Genomic DNA, 16,345 nt, shown 5'->3' with positions numbered 1-16,345 from the left:
CACCACGCCAGCGTTGGTTTAATGAGCTCTAACCGGCGCAGTGGTGGTACCCCAGAGAGAGAGAGAGAGAGAGAGAGACCCCCCTGACTGGACCTCTATTAGAGAGCACAATGACTACAGTAACATAACTACAGGTCTTTCCCACCCATCACCAGTTTTCATACAATGTCTGGGCACTTAGCATAACCCCCCCCCCCCCCCCGGACAATTGCACTATTACTCCCCTCCCCTGCTCTTACTCAATACCACTGCTCTTCTGTACATACCTGTCCATACTGTTCATACTGTTCATAATGCACATAATGCACATATCCTTATATTTTCTTTAATACTACTGCACATACTGTACATACCTGTTTATACTGTTTATACGGCATTCCATATTTATATTTATTCTGCTATCTACCTCATGCTACTGTTAATACATATATACTGCTAGACTGCATTACCTATACAGCTCATATGCTGCTACACTGTTCATACTGTAACTATTTATTCTGCTATAATGCTACTGTTACTCATATACTGCTATACTGCACTGCTATATTATACTGCACTACTACTGATCATATATTGCACTACCTGTAAATACTGTTCATGCACTTTCTGCTATTTTGCACTTCTGGTTAGACGCTAACTGCATTTCGTTGTCTCTGTACTTGTACTCTGCACAATGACAATAAAGTTGAATCTAATCTAATCATAACTACATTTCAAAACCCTACTGTATTCTTTATGAAAGTGGGGATAGCACCAGCCTTAGCCCAGGGATATTTGCTAACGGCTATCCTTTTCTACTAGGAAGGCAGGCTTGGCCATCCACTACCATTGCTTTACGCGGGAATCCTCCTTTTCCCAGTCCAAGGTCATGACTAATCTGGCGATATGAAACGTAAGGCTAGCTCACTCGCTTTGTGTTAAGGATAGCCCTTCAGACACGTCCAATGAAAGCCAAATAGTTCCAAGTAGTATCCAACCCCCGCAAGCCAAAAAGGGCAGCTGGCATGTTTAGTGTGTTTTGTAGTGTATTTATATACGTATGAAACTCCATAGCTGACTTGTATCACCATACGCCCCCCCCTCACACACACACACACACACACACACACACCCCTCCCCTCATCATTTTAATCCTCACATTTGCGCTCACCATTTATAAGATTTAGTAGCTTTATTTATAAATGCTGCACGGACACTACTGACTCAGAATGCTTTGATCGCCATGGTGATATTATGGACTTGTGATGCCCCCTTTTTGGTCCTTGTGTGTCTGTGTGTGTGCGTGTCTGTGTGTGTGTGAGGTCTCGTCTTTCTCTCACCCTTGTGTAAGCCAGGGCCTAACTCCCTCTGGGGGAGAGGGTCAGTCCTGGGGCCACAGTAATTTCTCTGCCCAGGCAGGGTTAAGATGCCTGGGTTTAGGAGGAGATGACAGCCCCTTGGCTCTAGCTCTTCTGATCTGATTTGGCAAGTTGAAAGGGGAAAGCCCCCAGTTATCTCCAGGCCTCAGCCAAGTCTCACTGTGTGTGTGTGTGTGTGTGTGTGTGTGTGTGTGTGTGTGTGTGTGTGTGTGTGTGTGTGTGTTGTGTGTGTGCTCGCTACTGTGTGTGTCTGTGTGTGTGTTGTGTGTTTGTCTGTGTATGTGCTTGCTACTATGTGTGTGTGTGTGGCAAGAGCAGCTCCTGTCTGAACTCTGCCCTTTGTGGGAAAACATTTGTTGTGCCCCTGCCCCCTGCTCTGCCCTGGTATGTGTGGGTATTACGGGGGGATGGGGGGTATTAAGAGGAAGAGGGACGTCTAGAGTTACATGGCTGACGGTCCGGCACAGATTGATGTCCTCCAAAGTTTTATTTTTGGTTCCTTTGTGTGGATGCCAGAGCACTGTTGGGGGCAGAGAGCAGGTCACACACACACTTACACATGAAGACACACACACACACACACACACACACACACACACACACAAAGATCACACAAACACACACACAGATCACACAGGGATGGGAACAAGTAGTAAGGGTAAGCAGGTGAAGTTGGGAGTGGATAACAGTTGCGGGCCTAAGGTGTGTGTGTGTGTGTGTGTGTGTGTGTGTGTGTGTGTGTGTGTGTGTGTGTGTGTGTGTGTGTGTGTGTGTGTGTGTGTGTGTGTGTGTGTGTGTGTGTGTGTGTGTGTGTGTGTGTGTGTGTGTGTGTCATGCTAATCGAGTCATGTTAACCACAAACGTCAGGGGGAGCTGCTGATTGCTTTGGAATGCTGGTTAGTTTGACCCCTGACCCTGCCTTGCCACCAGCATCTCTGAAACCCTGTGTGTGTGTGTGGGTAAAGGATGATAGGCATATTTTGAGGCAAGGGGGACTCTAAAAAGCCATTAACCTGTAATTGATTCCCTGTCCTTGTGGTTAAAAACAGTCAGACAGCCCTTGTGACTGTCATTAGGGTGGGGCGGGGGGGGGGGGCGCTAGTTTTTGCACAGGGTTAAGCCTGGAGGGGTGTGATGAGGTCTGGGTAAATACTCTCCTCTCTCTCCCTCTCTCAGGTTCTGTACTCACAGTTGTCCTAGAATCACAAGAGTCATTTTTAAACTTCCTGTAATACGACATAGAGGCATACCGCCGCCTTCACACCCCCCCTCCCCCAGATGACCCCTATCTATCTCTCTCTCTCAGGGTGTGTGGGTGTGCATGCCCGTAACCCCAGTCTTCTTAAAGGGGGATTTACTCCTGATATCAGTGGAATTCACAAATAGTCACATGTGAGAGGAGAGGGCTATTTGAGGATGTGTCCTAATTGTACAAGCAGTCTAACTCAAGCTTATTGCTTCAGTTGATTGCTTATGAAAGATACAATATGGAACTTAAACCACACAAAATCTAGTTTTAGGCTTCTACAATATAACCTTATACCCAGGGGCATTGGGTGGAGTGCCCTTTTTTTGTTGCCAATGAGGTAATTTAATGTAATTACTACTGTAGGCACCCCTTTTGGCTCAAGAGCACCCCCAGAGGCAAAATGGTCCATAATGAGACTTTAAGCACGTGAGAAGCCTTTGTACTTGAACGTTTTCGTTGCAAATGAAGTGAATGACTCTTCTGTTTGTGAGTAAATCTAAAGGTTATGTTTTGGACAGGATTGAGGCTAGGGCTGTAGGGTTAGAGGAGGGTTGGAACAGGGTTCCAGTGTTGAGCTGTAAGTTAGTCAGGGGTTGTTATTGTTACATAGGACAGATGTAGCGGGTTGCAGCATGTGCAGTGTTGGGTGATCTCAGGCGGTTGTATTAAATCAGACATGGATTTACAGCAGATTTACCCTCCGTAGATTAGACATGACAACACTGCAATGGCATCTGCTAGGGTGGGTGTCGGGGTGTGTGTGTGTGTGTGTGTGTGTCTCTTTGACAGTAGTGTTCTCTGCTGCTGTTCTGCTGGGGCTATTTCAGGCTGAGGACTGTCATCCCCAAAATGCTTTTCAGCTGGGCGCTTTTCAAAACAATCATCACCGGTGCCTCACTGTCTTTTACTAGGGCACAGGGGCTTAGCATGCCTCCTCTGATGGTGTGTGTGTGTCTCGGGGTGAGGGAGGGTCGGAGGGTGATTAGGGAGAGGTTAGGATGCTTCTTTGGGGTCTGGGGTAAAGAGATGAGATGTTTCTCAGCACATTGTGGACCCAGCCAGTCACTGATTCACACCTGATTCAACCACTCAAGACCTTAGTTCGTTGAAATAAGGTCGGTGACGGTGCTGGGCTGGAACCACAATGCGGGTCCCCAAGACTGCAGTCGAGAAACTCAACTGCTATGGACCTTTCTCACTAGCTGGCCAACAAAAGAAACCTTTTTCCGGGTGGATCAATGTCATTAGGAGTTGCGAGTTTGACCTTTGAACCCCAGCACTGTCCCGGCCTGTTGAATGCAAGGTGTGACCCCCTGACCCGGGGTTTCAGTCTTTTACCCACAAGTCTCCCTGCCTGCCTCTGCACCGCTGCTAATTTACTGACCAGCCTAATTATACAGTACTCACACGAGGGAGGGAAGGAAGGAAAGAGGGATAGAAGGATAGAGAGAGACTGTATAGTGTGAAAGAGAAGGTGCAGAGGCCAGAGAGGGATGAATAGACTGAGTGAGAAATTGAGATATTGAGAGAAGGACTTTAGAAAGATGAGGCATGTCAAATACAAATGTTATAGCAGTTTACAATGCATGTTTTTTTTAATATTATGACCGTGTTCAGTAGAGCACGACCGATACTGTGTATTTTTGGGTCCGATATAGATGTCGATTTATGGAGTGGGGGGGGGGGGGGCAACATTCACCGATAACTGCTGGTATTTTCTGAATGTCTGGCCGACGCACATCGGTGCGTTATCGGAGGTATACAGATATTTCTGTAAAAGGCCAATATCGGACGATAATGTCGGTGTTTTCCGATATGTCTGTTGAGCTCTAGTGTTACGTCGCCCTTCTGAAGGAGGATTCACTTGAAATACTGTGGGTGCTTCCTTTTGTACCCGTAAGTCGTGTAGGACTTGAAGTTGTAAAAGTCAGGTACGGGTCGTCGTCACATGAGTGATGGTGCTTTGTCAGTTGTGAGGTGGCGATGTGCACTATGCAGGGTGGTGAATGCATTCGTCAGTCTCCAGTCACACAAAAAAACACACATACAGGGCCTCAAATACACCCCCCGTGGATGTGTGTTTGTACAGATACACAACAGATGTGTTTTGGGGCGGTATGCGTTTAAAGATGAGCTCTCTTACACACGCTCACACACACACACACACACACACATTCCAGTCACGGTCAAACGTCTTGTCTTTCACTCCTTAAGCAGTCCATCCTGATGTCACTGACAGCTCGTATGGAAAACCGGGCTAAATCAATCGACACATCAATTACCTCAACACTTTGACACCTCTCCTTCCTTCCCCTCATATCTCTCTCTCTCTTTCTTTCTCTCTCTCTCTTTCTCCCTTGTTCTCTCACTCCCTCTTCCCCCTCTTTTTTCTTTCCTTTCCCTCATTCTCACCCCCCATCTCTCTTCTCTCACCGGTGCTAATGTTTTATAGATGAGTTACTTTTTGATTTTAGATGTTTTGCACAACTTCTGATCCATGACAAACTGTCGTCGGCAGTGGCAACATTTAGAAAACAATCCCAATAACTGAATTTTATAGGGCATTGATGTGAAATGGCTATAATCTCTTGAGGGGGGGGGAAAAGAACGTGTTTGAGAGATAATGCGTCCGGGCCACATGCACAAAGAAGTGATGTGGGTAACCAATACTGCAGCCCCTATGGCCCCGCATTTAGATGTGTCATTATCGTGACGATTAAAATTGGCTTCAATCCACTTTGCTTCTCTGTAATTCCGCTGTCATTCAATTGGCTGGGGGGGGGGGGGGCTTTTTGAGGTGCTCCAAAATGTTCAAGTTTAGGAGCTCTGGTGCTACCAAGTGAAAAAGTTAATTTTGAGCCCTGGTATGACATGGTAACCACTTTTGATACAACACACACACACACACACACACACCCACCCACTATTAAAAGAGGTTGTTGGGGACCATGTGAATCATGTAAAGGTCCTGTCTCTCACCACCGTGTGTACATACGTGTAAACTTGTGTGTGTGTGAGAAAGAATGACCTTGGCTGTGGTCACTAATGCAAGAGGCTGTTCTGTAATTACTCAAACTCCTCCGATCGGCCCCTCTTCCCCCCCCCCTTCCCCAACAGCGGTATGTAGCAGCCCATAAAGCATGCTTAAGGCCCACTCTAGTTTCAGGGAGTGGAACCCCCCCCTTTCCTCTTGCTCTCTGAAATAGCTGTGTCCTTGTCCCTGTGGAGGCGGGGTGATGTGTGTGTGTCTGTCGGGGTGGTTGATGGAGGGGCAGATTGCTGGTGACAGGTCACACTGCGTCCCGTCTCCCTTACCCCCCCAGATTAGTGCTCTTGATCCCCGGGCCCCCACCTGTTAGGATCCCTCTTCTGCAGAGGTCACACACACACACACACACACACACACACACACACACACCCTGGTAAACACCCTGGTAAACAGTCACACCATTATTTTCTGTCCAATTTAACGGTAATGATCAACGTTCTGTTTCTCCTCTTTCTCGATCCATCTATCCATCCTTCCTCCATCTCCAGCTCCTTTTCTCTCTTCTTCTTCTTCATGCCGTTCTCCTCACTCAGTTCCACTCAGCTATGGTCCCCCCCCTCTCCTCTCTCTCTCTCTCTCTTCTACCGTGAATACATCTCTCCTCTGTATTCCCTCCTTCCTTTCCTATGTTTACACCTTCCCTCTTTCTGTCTTCATGGTCTGTCACTCACCCTGTAGATGATTAAGTCCATTAGGGGTCATTGTACTGGGTGGGTGGGGGGTTGCGTTTGAAGGCCCATCACAGCGAGACTCTTAATAGCCCTAGCCAATTATCCTCCACTTAGCAGCAAATCAAGCTTTACCACACACACTCACACACACACACGTACGCACACTCACTCACGCACGCATGCACACTCACACATATGCCCAAACAAGGCGATTGGATGAAAAGATCAGCTAATTAAGTGTGTGTGTGTGTGTGTGTGTGTGCGTGCGCGCACATACATGCATGTTTATTGTCACATTTCTCTGCTCTGAAGTGACACATCTGGCTGTCTTGAGTGTTCAGTCAGGTCCATCATGTTGTGCCCTTTCTTGATCCTCAGATCTTGATGCACACCAAAGACATGGTCCAGAAGGTGAGTTGACGGACTCGTTTAATCCAGAAGTGAACCAAACAAATACATGCTACAACAGCACTAAGAGTTGACCCTTGACTTGTTCCGGTTCCTGTCAGATGAACCTGGAGGTCATCTACGGCGACACAGACTCCATCATGATCAACACCAACAGTGCCATTCTGGAGGAGGTCTACAAACTGGGCAACAAGGTAACGGGAGGGAGGGAGGGAGGGAGGGAGGGGAAAGTGAAGTTGGGATAGTAAGCAGTATCCCAAAGGAGTGTGTCTGTGTGTCTGTGTGTGTGTACACACGCGCGTTCTAACCCAAATGATTTCGCCATCTAAACTCTTTGAGATCAACATAGACTGTGTGTTTTAACTCTGTGTGTGTGTGTACTCGTTCCTGCGTCTGCGTCCCCCCCCCCCGCAGGTGAAGGCAGAGGTGAACAAGCTCTACAAGCTCCTGGAGATCGACATCGATGGTGTGTTCAAGTCCCTGCTGCTGCTCAAGAAGAAGAAGTACGCCGCCCTGGTGGTGGAGCAGCAGGCTGACGGCCGCTACACCACCAAGCAGGAGCTCAAAGGGCTGGACATCGTCCGCAGGGACTGGTGTGACCTGGCCAAGGAGTGCGGCAAGTCAGTGAAGTTCTCCAACCTTTTTCTCTGTCACACAAAGTTTACCGGTGCCCTCCATAAGTGTTGGAAAGAGGAAAGACATTTTGTCTTCTTTTTAACTCTATACTCCCAACAGTTTTGTTTTGATTTCAAATCAAACCATTGCGATGTTAAGTTAGAGATTCTCAGCTGTAATACAATGTTTTGACTATTTAGACATATTCCCCCTATTTCAAAAGTATAAATTAATTTTAAATTTAATAAAAATTAAAAAGCTAAAAGACGACAAAATGCTTCCTCTTTCCAATACTTATGGGGCACATACTTATGAGGGCACGCATAAGTTGATTGGTAGATGGGCTAGATGAAGTATTTTTTCCAATGGGCTTTATGGAGCAGAGATGGTTTGGATTGTGATGAGGTAGCCCCACCTGAGACATGTAACCTTGGCATAATGGTAGACGCTTGGGTCTTCTGTGTGGGAGACCCAAGTTAAAAAAATATTGTTCTATCGGTAAGGAGTTTGGGGGTGATATTGGAATGGGCGTCTGCCCATCTCCCCTCTGAAGCAGTTAATGTTCACCAAAACAGCTCCCCATCACAAACAGACATAAACCCTTGTCTTCCTCTTCCTCAGCTACGTCATTGGTCAGATCCTGTCGGACCAGAATCGAGATGCCATCGTTGAGAACATCCAAAACCACCTGATGGAGGTGGGGGAGAAGGTCGCCAACGGAACCATACCGCTCCACCAGTATGAGATACACAAGGTGTGTGTGTGTGTGTGTGTGTTCAAATGATATGTCTGTATGTATTAGTTTGTATATGTACAGTGTGTCTCAGTTTCCACATACTCCCTCTCCCCAGGCCCTGACTAAGGACCCCCAGGACTACCCTGATAAGAAGAGTCTGCCTCACGTCCACGTGGCTTTGTGGATCAACTCTCAAGAGGGCCGACGGGTCAAAGCAGGGGACACCGTCTCCTACATCATCTGCCAGGTGTGTGTGGAAGGGGGGGTTGTGAGTGTGTCGGGGGAGGGGGGGGGGGGGGGCTGTGTGTCTGTGCGTGTGTGCCAAACCCTGAGTACAGGGACTTACACCTCTCTCTCTCCCTCCCTCCCTCCCTCCAGGATGGCTCTACGCTGGGGTCCAGTCAGAGGTCCTATGCGTTGGAGCAGCTCCAGAAGCAGGAGGGCCTGAGCCTGGACACCCAGTACTACCTGGCCCAGCAGGTGCACCCTGTGGTGGGACGCATCTGTGACCCCATCAAGGGTATCGACGGAGTCCTCATAGCCAGCTGGCTGGGTGAGGCCAGTTCTCACCACACATTGATTTTTTAAAAGTTTTTACTGACTTAGACACACCATTGAATTGAATCAAATTGAGTCCATTTTTTTTCTTCCACCCCTAGCTGTTTAATCTGTTATTTCAGGAGGCATTGTCGCAACAGTTGGCCATGCACTATACATTTCTGTCTGTAGTTGGTGCTGTGTGGTGTGTGTGCTCCCTCTGTATCAGTGAGGGGGGGGGGGGGGGGGACTCCTGTAGCCCATTTAGTCAACACTTATTTGTTTTCCCTCACTTATTCACTTAGCATGATGAGGTGTGTGGTGGTTTTGGGTTTCACCTGGGAATACTAAATGGGTGTTCAGCTGCTCTGCCTCTAATGATATGATCTCTGTTGCCTGAGGAGGGACACACACACACACACACACTCACACACACAGATATTGTTTTCACCTCTGTGAAAAAAAAGTTTCCGGTTTATTTGTGTCACGTCTCCAACTCTTTCTTTCTCTTCACCACTTCTCCCTCTCTCTCTCTCTCCCTCCCTCCCTCCCTCCCTCCCTCCCTCTCTCTCTCTCTCTCCCTCTCCCTCTCTCCCCCTCCATACCTGCTTTCATTGATATCCACAGTGGTTTTAGTCTCACTGGTCTCCATCTCCTGGTGTCTCTCTGTTTTAGCAATGAATGACCTGTTCTACTAGAGTCTTATACTGGTCAGTGTGACAGGCCTGGCTGGTTCTAACTGGTTGTGTGTGTGTGTGTGTGTGTGTGTGTGTGTGTGTGTGTGTGTGTGTGTGTGTGTGTGTGTGTGTGTGTGTGTGTGTGTGTGTGTGTGTGTGTGTGTGTGTGTGTGTGTGTGTGTGTGTGTGTGTGTGTGTGTGTGTGTGTGTGTGTGTGTGTGTGTGTGTGTGTGTGTGTGTGTGTGTCAGGTCTGGACCCAGGCCAGTTCCGGGCCCAGCAGCAGAGAGAGGAGGAGGGAGAAGGCTTCCTGGGTTCTCCGGTCCAGCTCACTGATGAGGAGAAGTACAGGGACTGTGAGAGGTTCACCTTCACCTGCCCGCAGTGTGGCACAGACAACGTCTACGACAACGTGTTCGAGGGAGCGGTAAGTACATACACTGTAATACTGACACACATGCACACTGTAATACTGACACACACACACACACACTGTAATACTGACACACACACACACTGTAATACTGACACACATGCACACTGTAATACTGACACACTCACACTGTAATACTGACATACACATGCACACTGTAATACACACTGACACACACTGTAATACTGACACACACACACACTAGTTTGGTACTCCCTGTTCAGGACTGGTGGGATAGTCCTCCAGTGTCTCTTGTCTTATTTTTAGACAGCGGGTCACTCAGATAAAGACTCTGTTTTTATTGGCATAGCTCAGACCACAGTTCTTCAAAAGGCTTTCCTTACCACCCCCCCCCAATACCCCTCCCCCCTCACCCAAACATAGGGTGTGGGGGTGTGTGTGTGTTTGCTTATCAGTGTCTAATAATGAAACTGGGCACACAGCTTTCTCTCATCTGAGAAACTCATAAAACTGATACTCCCCTTCTCCCCCTTCCACTCTACCCCTATCCTCTGCTCTCCCAGACAACACACAGACTCCCAGTACACAGGGAGTTGAGGACACACACACACACACACACACACACACACACACACACACACACACATCCCTGTCATGTAGTGTGATAAGGCAGTAAGTTAATTAGGGTGGTGAACATGGTCTAACAGCTCAGGGAGAAGGGGAGGACAGTCAGGCCTTGACACTGCTACACAGAGAAGGCCAGGGACGGGAGGGGGCGAGGGAGGAGGGGGGGGGGGGCCGGAAGGGCTCAGATGGTGGGAGGGAGAGAGATGAGAGTGGTAAGGGAAGTTGAGGAAAGACTGGAGAGAGGGAGGGAGGATGGGAGGGTGAGTCTCTTCAAGACCAGGTCTTGGAGAGAAGGAACATCAAGCCATAGAAAGGAGGAGGGGATGAGAGAGAGAGAGAGAGAGAGAGAGAGAGACAGAGGAGGGGAAACAGGCAGACAAAGAGGGAGGTAGGCTGTTTTGATCCGGCTGAGAGAAGGCACGTTGGGAGGGAGGAGGAGGAGGAGAGTGGAAGGACGAATGAAATGAGGGAGGGAGGTCACTGCATATTCTTCTCATTCATTCTGACTTTTCCCAATGATGAGCCCAACAGAAAACATTAGTTTGCCAGAAGTGAGTGTGAGTGTGAGTGTGTGGTGGGCATGGCGGGGCTTGGTGACCCGTGTAGAGTGGCCATGCTCCAGGGTGGCTTTATTCCAACGTCAGACCCTCACTGGGAGCTCACACACACACACACACACACACACACACACACACATCTGTTTTTCCAGTAGCTGTCAAAGGCCAGCTGCCAGGCTGAAGGGTTGAAAGGCAGGTGGACGTCGGCTTGGGTCCTACTAGGCACAATAGGAGTGTGTGCATGCTTTTGTTCCTGCCCAGCACTTTAGCACTTTAAGTCACCCACATGTCTGAATGGTCAGGTGATTGGTACAGTGTGTGTGGCCGTGCACTTAATGCTCCCTCAAACACGTTGCCAGTGCCACACGGCGGCCAGGTGCACGTGCAGGTGGACCTCTCACAGTGTATGTGTCTGTGTGCGTACGTGCTGATGATGTCATGTCCTGTTTCAGGGGTTGAAGGCGGAGCCGAGCCTGTTGCAGTGCTGTCATGTCCCCTGTGGGGGGCGTCCCATCGACTACCCCGTTCACATCAGCAACAAAATGCTACTGGAAATCCGCCGCCACGTCAAGAAATACTACAGCGTGAGTTCTCTCTCTCTCTCTCCCTCTCTCTCCCTCTCTCTCTCTCTCTCTCCCTCTCTCTCTCTCTCTGTCTCTCTGTCTCTTTGTCTCTCTCTCTCTCTGTGTGTGTGTGTGTGTGTCCAAGTTTATCTTGATAGGCTGTTTTTGTTTATTGCTGTTCTTCTCTAAATGCCAAACACTGGCCTTTCCTCTAGCTCTCCTCTCCTCTCCTACACACACACACACACACACACACACACACACACACACACACACTCACTCACTCACTCACTCACTCACGCCCTGCATTCAGATATTATTCTGGTCCCTCTCCTTCAATCCTACATTCTCTCCACCCAATCGTCTGTGTCTGGCAGAAGAGTCTAGAACACGGTGTGTGTGTTTGTTGGTTTGTTCTATAACTGATTGAGGTAGAGGAACACCACATTGGAAGCCTGTAGAACCTTTGGGAACGTTGCGTTCCCCTACAAGTGAGGAGGATCCCACAGGGCTGTCTGTAGAAGACTCTGCTCTGATGGCTCTGGGACCGTGCCTGGTTCTAGAACCCTCTATGTAGGGAGTGGAATCAGTGGAATGCACCGGCAGATTATTGCCGTCTCGTTGGGAAAGGCTAGCTGAAGGGAGAGCGTTTGCTGGTGACAGTGTGTGTGTGTGTGTGTGTGTGTGTTGGGGGGGGGGGGGGGGGTTGTTACTCTCCCACAGTGCTGAGCAGAAATCAATTAGTGGGGTGAATGTGCCCCCCTCCCACACACACACACTCTCCTCTGGAACGAGCCCCTCACCCCCTTTGTCACGACGTGTGAAACAGCTGCTGCCACTGAATGCTAACACCTCACACAGCTACGCACACACAAGCTAACACACACACACCAACTCAGGCCAAACTGCAGTGGACATCACACACACACACACACACACACACACACACAGAGGAGGCGATGAAGAGGGGTAATATTGTGTAATTAAGGATTCCTTTCGGGAGGAGAGAGAGCTCAAATAGAGCTGTTTGCCTGGGCAGATCGAGTGAAAGCCCTGGGTGTGTGTGTGTGTGTGTGTGTGTGTGTGTGCGCGCGCGCACACACAGGTGCAGGGCTTTCACTCGATCTGCCCAGGCAAACAGCTCTATTTGAGCTCTCTCTCCTCCCGAAAGGAATCCTTAATTACACAATATTACCCCTCTTCATCGCCTCCTCTGTGTGTGTGTGTGTGTGTGTGTGTGTGTGTGTGTGTGTGTGTGTGTGTGATGTCCACTGCAGTTTGGCCTGAGTTGGTGTGTGTGTTACCTTCAAGCCCCCTCACTATTATCAATAAACCATCACCCTGAGACTGGGCAAACACTCGTTCCCTCCATTCTCTCTCTCTCCCTTTCTCTCTCTCCCTCCGTTGTCACCCGTTCCCCCTCTCCTCCTGCCGTCTTCATTGAAATGAGAGTGTGGTCTTCTCCGAACCCCCTACTTATTTACCCCATTCTAACGACTGTTGCCATGGTGTTTAACAAATTATTGCAATTACGCTTGTCATGTGGGTCGCCCCTGGAAACAGGCTGAGGGGGAGAAGAAGAGGGGAGGGAGAGAAGGAGAGAAAGAATAAAAAAAAGAAGAAAAAAAAGGTGATAATCCTATTTTGAACAAAAGGTCAAATTTCTGAATGGAGAAGCTTTGATTAAGCGGAGGATGTACAAAGTGGACTGGTTTCAGCCCTATTCATTGTGTGTGTGTGTGTGTGTGTGTGTGTGTGTGTGTGTGTGTGTGTGTGTGTGTGTACAAAGTGGACTGCTTTCAGGCCTATTCAACTACAGAGCTGGCAGTGTTGATTACTGAAACACAAAGCCTGGTAGAGCCCCTTTCTTTCTCTGTCTCCCTATCCTGATGTACGTGTGTGTGTGCACGTTGAAGTACGGCAAGTGGATTCCTGTGTGTAGTTGAGTTCCTCTGGTCTCAGTCATGTCAGAAAGCCCACTCCACTGAGTCAAACATGTGTCCTATTACCAGCTGACCTGGAGGGAGGGGGGAGGTAGGGAGGGGGGAGGTAGGTAGGTAAAGAGAGAAAGCCAAGAGGGTGGAGAAGAGAGACAAGGTTGAGGAAAGATGGAGCATGGATAGATAGATAGAGAGACATGGAAAGAATTGGAGAGGAGAGGAGAGGAGAGATTTCTCCCTGTGGCTTGTGGTGGACCTGGTCCCGGCTCTGTTTGGTTAAATTATGTGGAACTCATTTGACGTTTGCATTCAGTCTGTCAGGTATCCACTGATATAATTATGCAATTATGAGCCTTTATGCTGTCTCTCTCTCTCTCTCTCTTTCTCTCTCTCTCTCGCTCTCTCTCGCTCTCTTTCTCTCTCTCTCTCGCTCTCTCTCTCGCTCGCTCTCGCTCTCTCTCGCTTTCTCTCTCTCTTTCTTTCTCTCTCTTTCTCTCTCTCTTTCTTTCTCTCTCTCTCTCTTTCTCTCTCTCTCTCTCTCTCTCTCTCTCTCTCTCTCTCTCTCTCTCTCTCTCTCTCGCTCCAATTAGATGTTGTTTCTCTCTTTGTTTTTATGTCCTGGCTCAGTTTCACTACAGCTCCTGCAGGACTTCCTCACTTAAACTCAACCCTGGCTGATGTGTGTTGTGTGGAAGTGTGTGTAGAGGTGTGTGTATAACGATTTGTATATTTTGTGTGCGACTGATGTGTGTTGCTAAGCATTTACGTGTGTGTGTGTGTGTTCCCCTCTTAAGCTCATGGGAACAGTGCTGTATGCTTAGGCTTGTGTCCCCAGAGGCACAAAGGACGCATGGATCAAACAACAGTGCAATAACATCTGAAATGAACACACACACACACACACACACACACACAGGCACATCGTCCACTCAATCTACTCCTAAATGAAAACCAAACACACATGTCACAATTCAATTACAATCTCCCAGAGTTCACAGCTTTACCCACAACCCCCTGGGCCAAGTCTAATTATCTAAACACCGCCGAGCGCCGACACAAAGAGCTGAGGATCATGGGAAATGTAAAACGCTCTGTTAGTTCTGATAATGGTCCAGACAGAGACAATGGACCATTGAGGCCTCGCTGTGTGTTCCTCTGCACAGGTTGTGTGTGTGTGTGTGTGTGTGTGTGTGTGTCTGTGACGAATGTTAATCAGACAGATAAGCATATAAGAGACCCTCCAGTTTATCACACTACATGGAATTAGAGAAAGATAAGAGAGAGAGAGAGAGACCGACCGTCCTAGGACCCTCCTCCTTCTGTGTTTCTCCCTCCATCCCTCTGTCTCTCTCTGTTAGATACCCCCCAGTATATGGGGCTGACCGATAATGATTTGAGGGGTGTGTGGTAGGGCAGATGGAGGGAGGGATAGAGTGATGGGGGAGGTGAGGAGAATAGGACAGACGGGGGGGGGGGGGGTCTATAATTTCTCTCTCTCTCTTTCAGTCTTTCACTCGTATCCTCTCTCAATCATCTTATTAAACAATGAAAGTTGGAACAAACAAAAAAAAAAGCCAATTTTGAAGTTTTCTCGGTTCAATGACAAGTGGTACCTGGTTTTAAGTGTAGTGCAATGTTGCACTTTTCTATCTATCTTTCTATCTTTGTGATATTGACTGTGCCTCCCTCCCTCTCCCTCTCTCTCTCTCTTTCTCTCTCTTTCTCTCTCCTCCCTTCCTCTCTCTCTCTCTCTCTCTTTCTCTCTCTCCCCCCTTCCTCTCTCTCTCTCTCTCTCTTTCTCTCTCTCCCCCCTTCCTCTCTCTCTCTCCCCCCTTCCTCTCTCTCTCAGGGCTGGTTGGTGTGTGAGGACCAGGCGTGTCAAAACCGAACCAGGCGGTTGCCCATCTCCTTCTCTCGCTCCGGCCCCATCTGCCCGGCCTGCACCAGAGCTACCCTCAGACCAGAGGTAACACACACACACACACACACACACACACACACACACACAGTCTGTATTGGATGTTTTGTCCAGGTGATGGTGCTATGGTGCCAGATAAGGTGGTGTGTGTGCGCACGCATGTGCATAGGTGGGTGTGTGCATGGGTGGGTGTGTGCACACTCTCTCTCTCTCTCTCTCTCTCTCTCCCCCCATCTCTCTCTCCCGGTCTCTCTCTCTCTGTTTCGCTGACCCCATAGATGAAGGCCTTATAAACACTTTGTTAGCCTGTCAAGAGGATTTAAAATAAATTCTCTCCTTTTCAATTTATCCCTGACGTTTCAATGCATTTCTCTCCATCCCCCCTCTCTCTTTTTCCTTCCCTTACTCCTTCCCATGCTTTTTTCTCTCTCTTGACTTATTCTTCTCTCCCTCCCTTTCTTCCTTCTCTCTCTCTTTCTCTGCTTATCTGTGCGTCTGGCTCTGTGGCGACAGGTTGAAACCCGAAAGGCCAATTTCTCTTGTCATCATAGCCACTTAGGCGTCCCTCTCTGTGCCTGAGGGTCCTGCCACTTTCAACCGCTGGCTGAGTAAAACATTTAACACCCCTCACCCACTCGCCCCTGCCTCCCCCCCCCCCCCCCCCCTCTCTCTCTCTCTCTCCCGCAGTCTCTCCTCACCTATTTCTCTCCCCTTTCCCCTCTTTCTTCCCTTCTCCCCTCATCCCTCTCTCCTTATCCCTCTTCTTTTTTTTCCTTCCCTCCATCTCGCCAAGTCCTGTTGTCCCCCCCCCCCCCCCGAGTGTTTGTGGTCTCGCTCGCCCGTTTTCCTTCCTCCGTCTCTCTCCTCCTCCTCCTCTGTATATCCACTCGTCCCTCTCTCTCTTCTCCCATTTCCTCCCTCTCGCCTCCTCTCCTCTTGCTCTTCATATTACTTTACCGTGTACCTATGCCTTCGTCATGAGTGTTCTCTCTCCGTCTCTCTCTCTCCCTCTCTTCTCCCCCCCCCCCTCGCACTCTCTGTGTCTCTC

General features: G+C 48.8%; 1 protein-coding gene across 1 annotated transcript in view; it reads left to right on the top strand.

Moving 5' to 3' along the window:
• Window positions 1–16,345, top strand: part of pola1 (polymerase (DNA directed), alpha 1) — a 39,216-nt gene that overhangs the window by 10,199 nt on the left and 12,672 nt on the right. Inside the window, exons 27-35 of the mRNA XM_083666698.1 lie at window positions 6,706–6,738; window positions 6,837–6,929; window positions 7,150–7,355; window positions 7,972–8,104; window positions 8,202–8,333; window positions 8,465–8,639; window positions 9,550–9,725; window positions 11,329–11,460; window positions 15,229–15,345. Of these exons, the coding sequence (XP_083522824.1) occupies window positions 6,706–6,738; window positions 6,837–6,929; window positions 7,150–7,355; window positions 7,972–8,104; window positions 8,202–8,333; window positions 8,465–8,639; window positions 9,550–9,725; window positions 11,329–11,460; window positions 15,229–15,345 (1,197 nt within the window). The remainder of the gene's footprint in view (window positions 1–6,705; window positions 6,739–6,836; window positions 6,930–7,149; window positions 7,356–7,971; window positions 8,105–8,201; window positions 8,334–8,464; window positions 8,640–9,549; window positions 9,726–11,328; window positions 11,461–15,228; window positions 15,346–16,345) is intronic.

The sequence above is a fragment of the Argentina silus genome (genome assembly GCF_951799395.1).
Source record: "Argentina silus genome assembly, chromosome: 1".
Classification (NCBI taxonomy): Eukaryota; Metazoa; Chordata; class Actinopteri; order Argentiniformes; family Argentinidae; genus Argentina; species Argentina silus.
The sequence above is the reverse complement of the archived record's forward strand: the minus strand, read 5'-3'. Positions and strand labels throughout refer to the sequence as shown.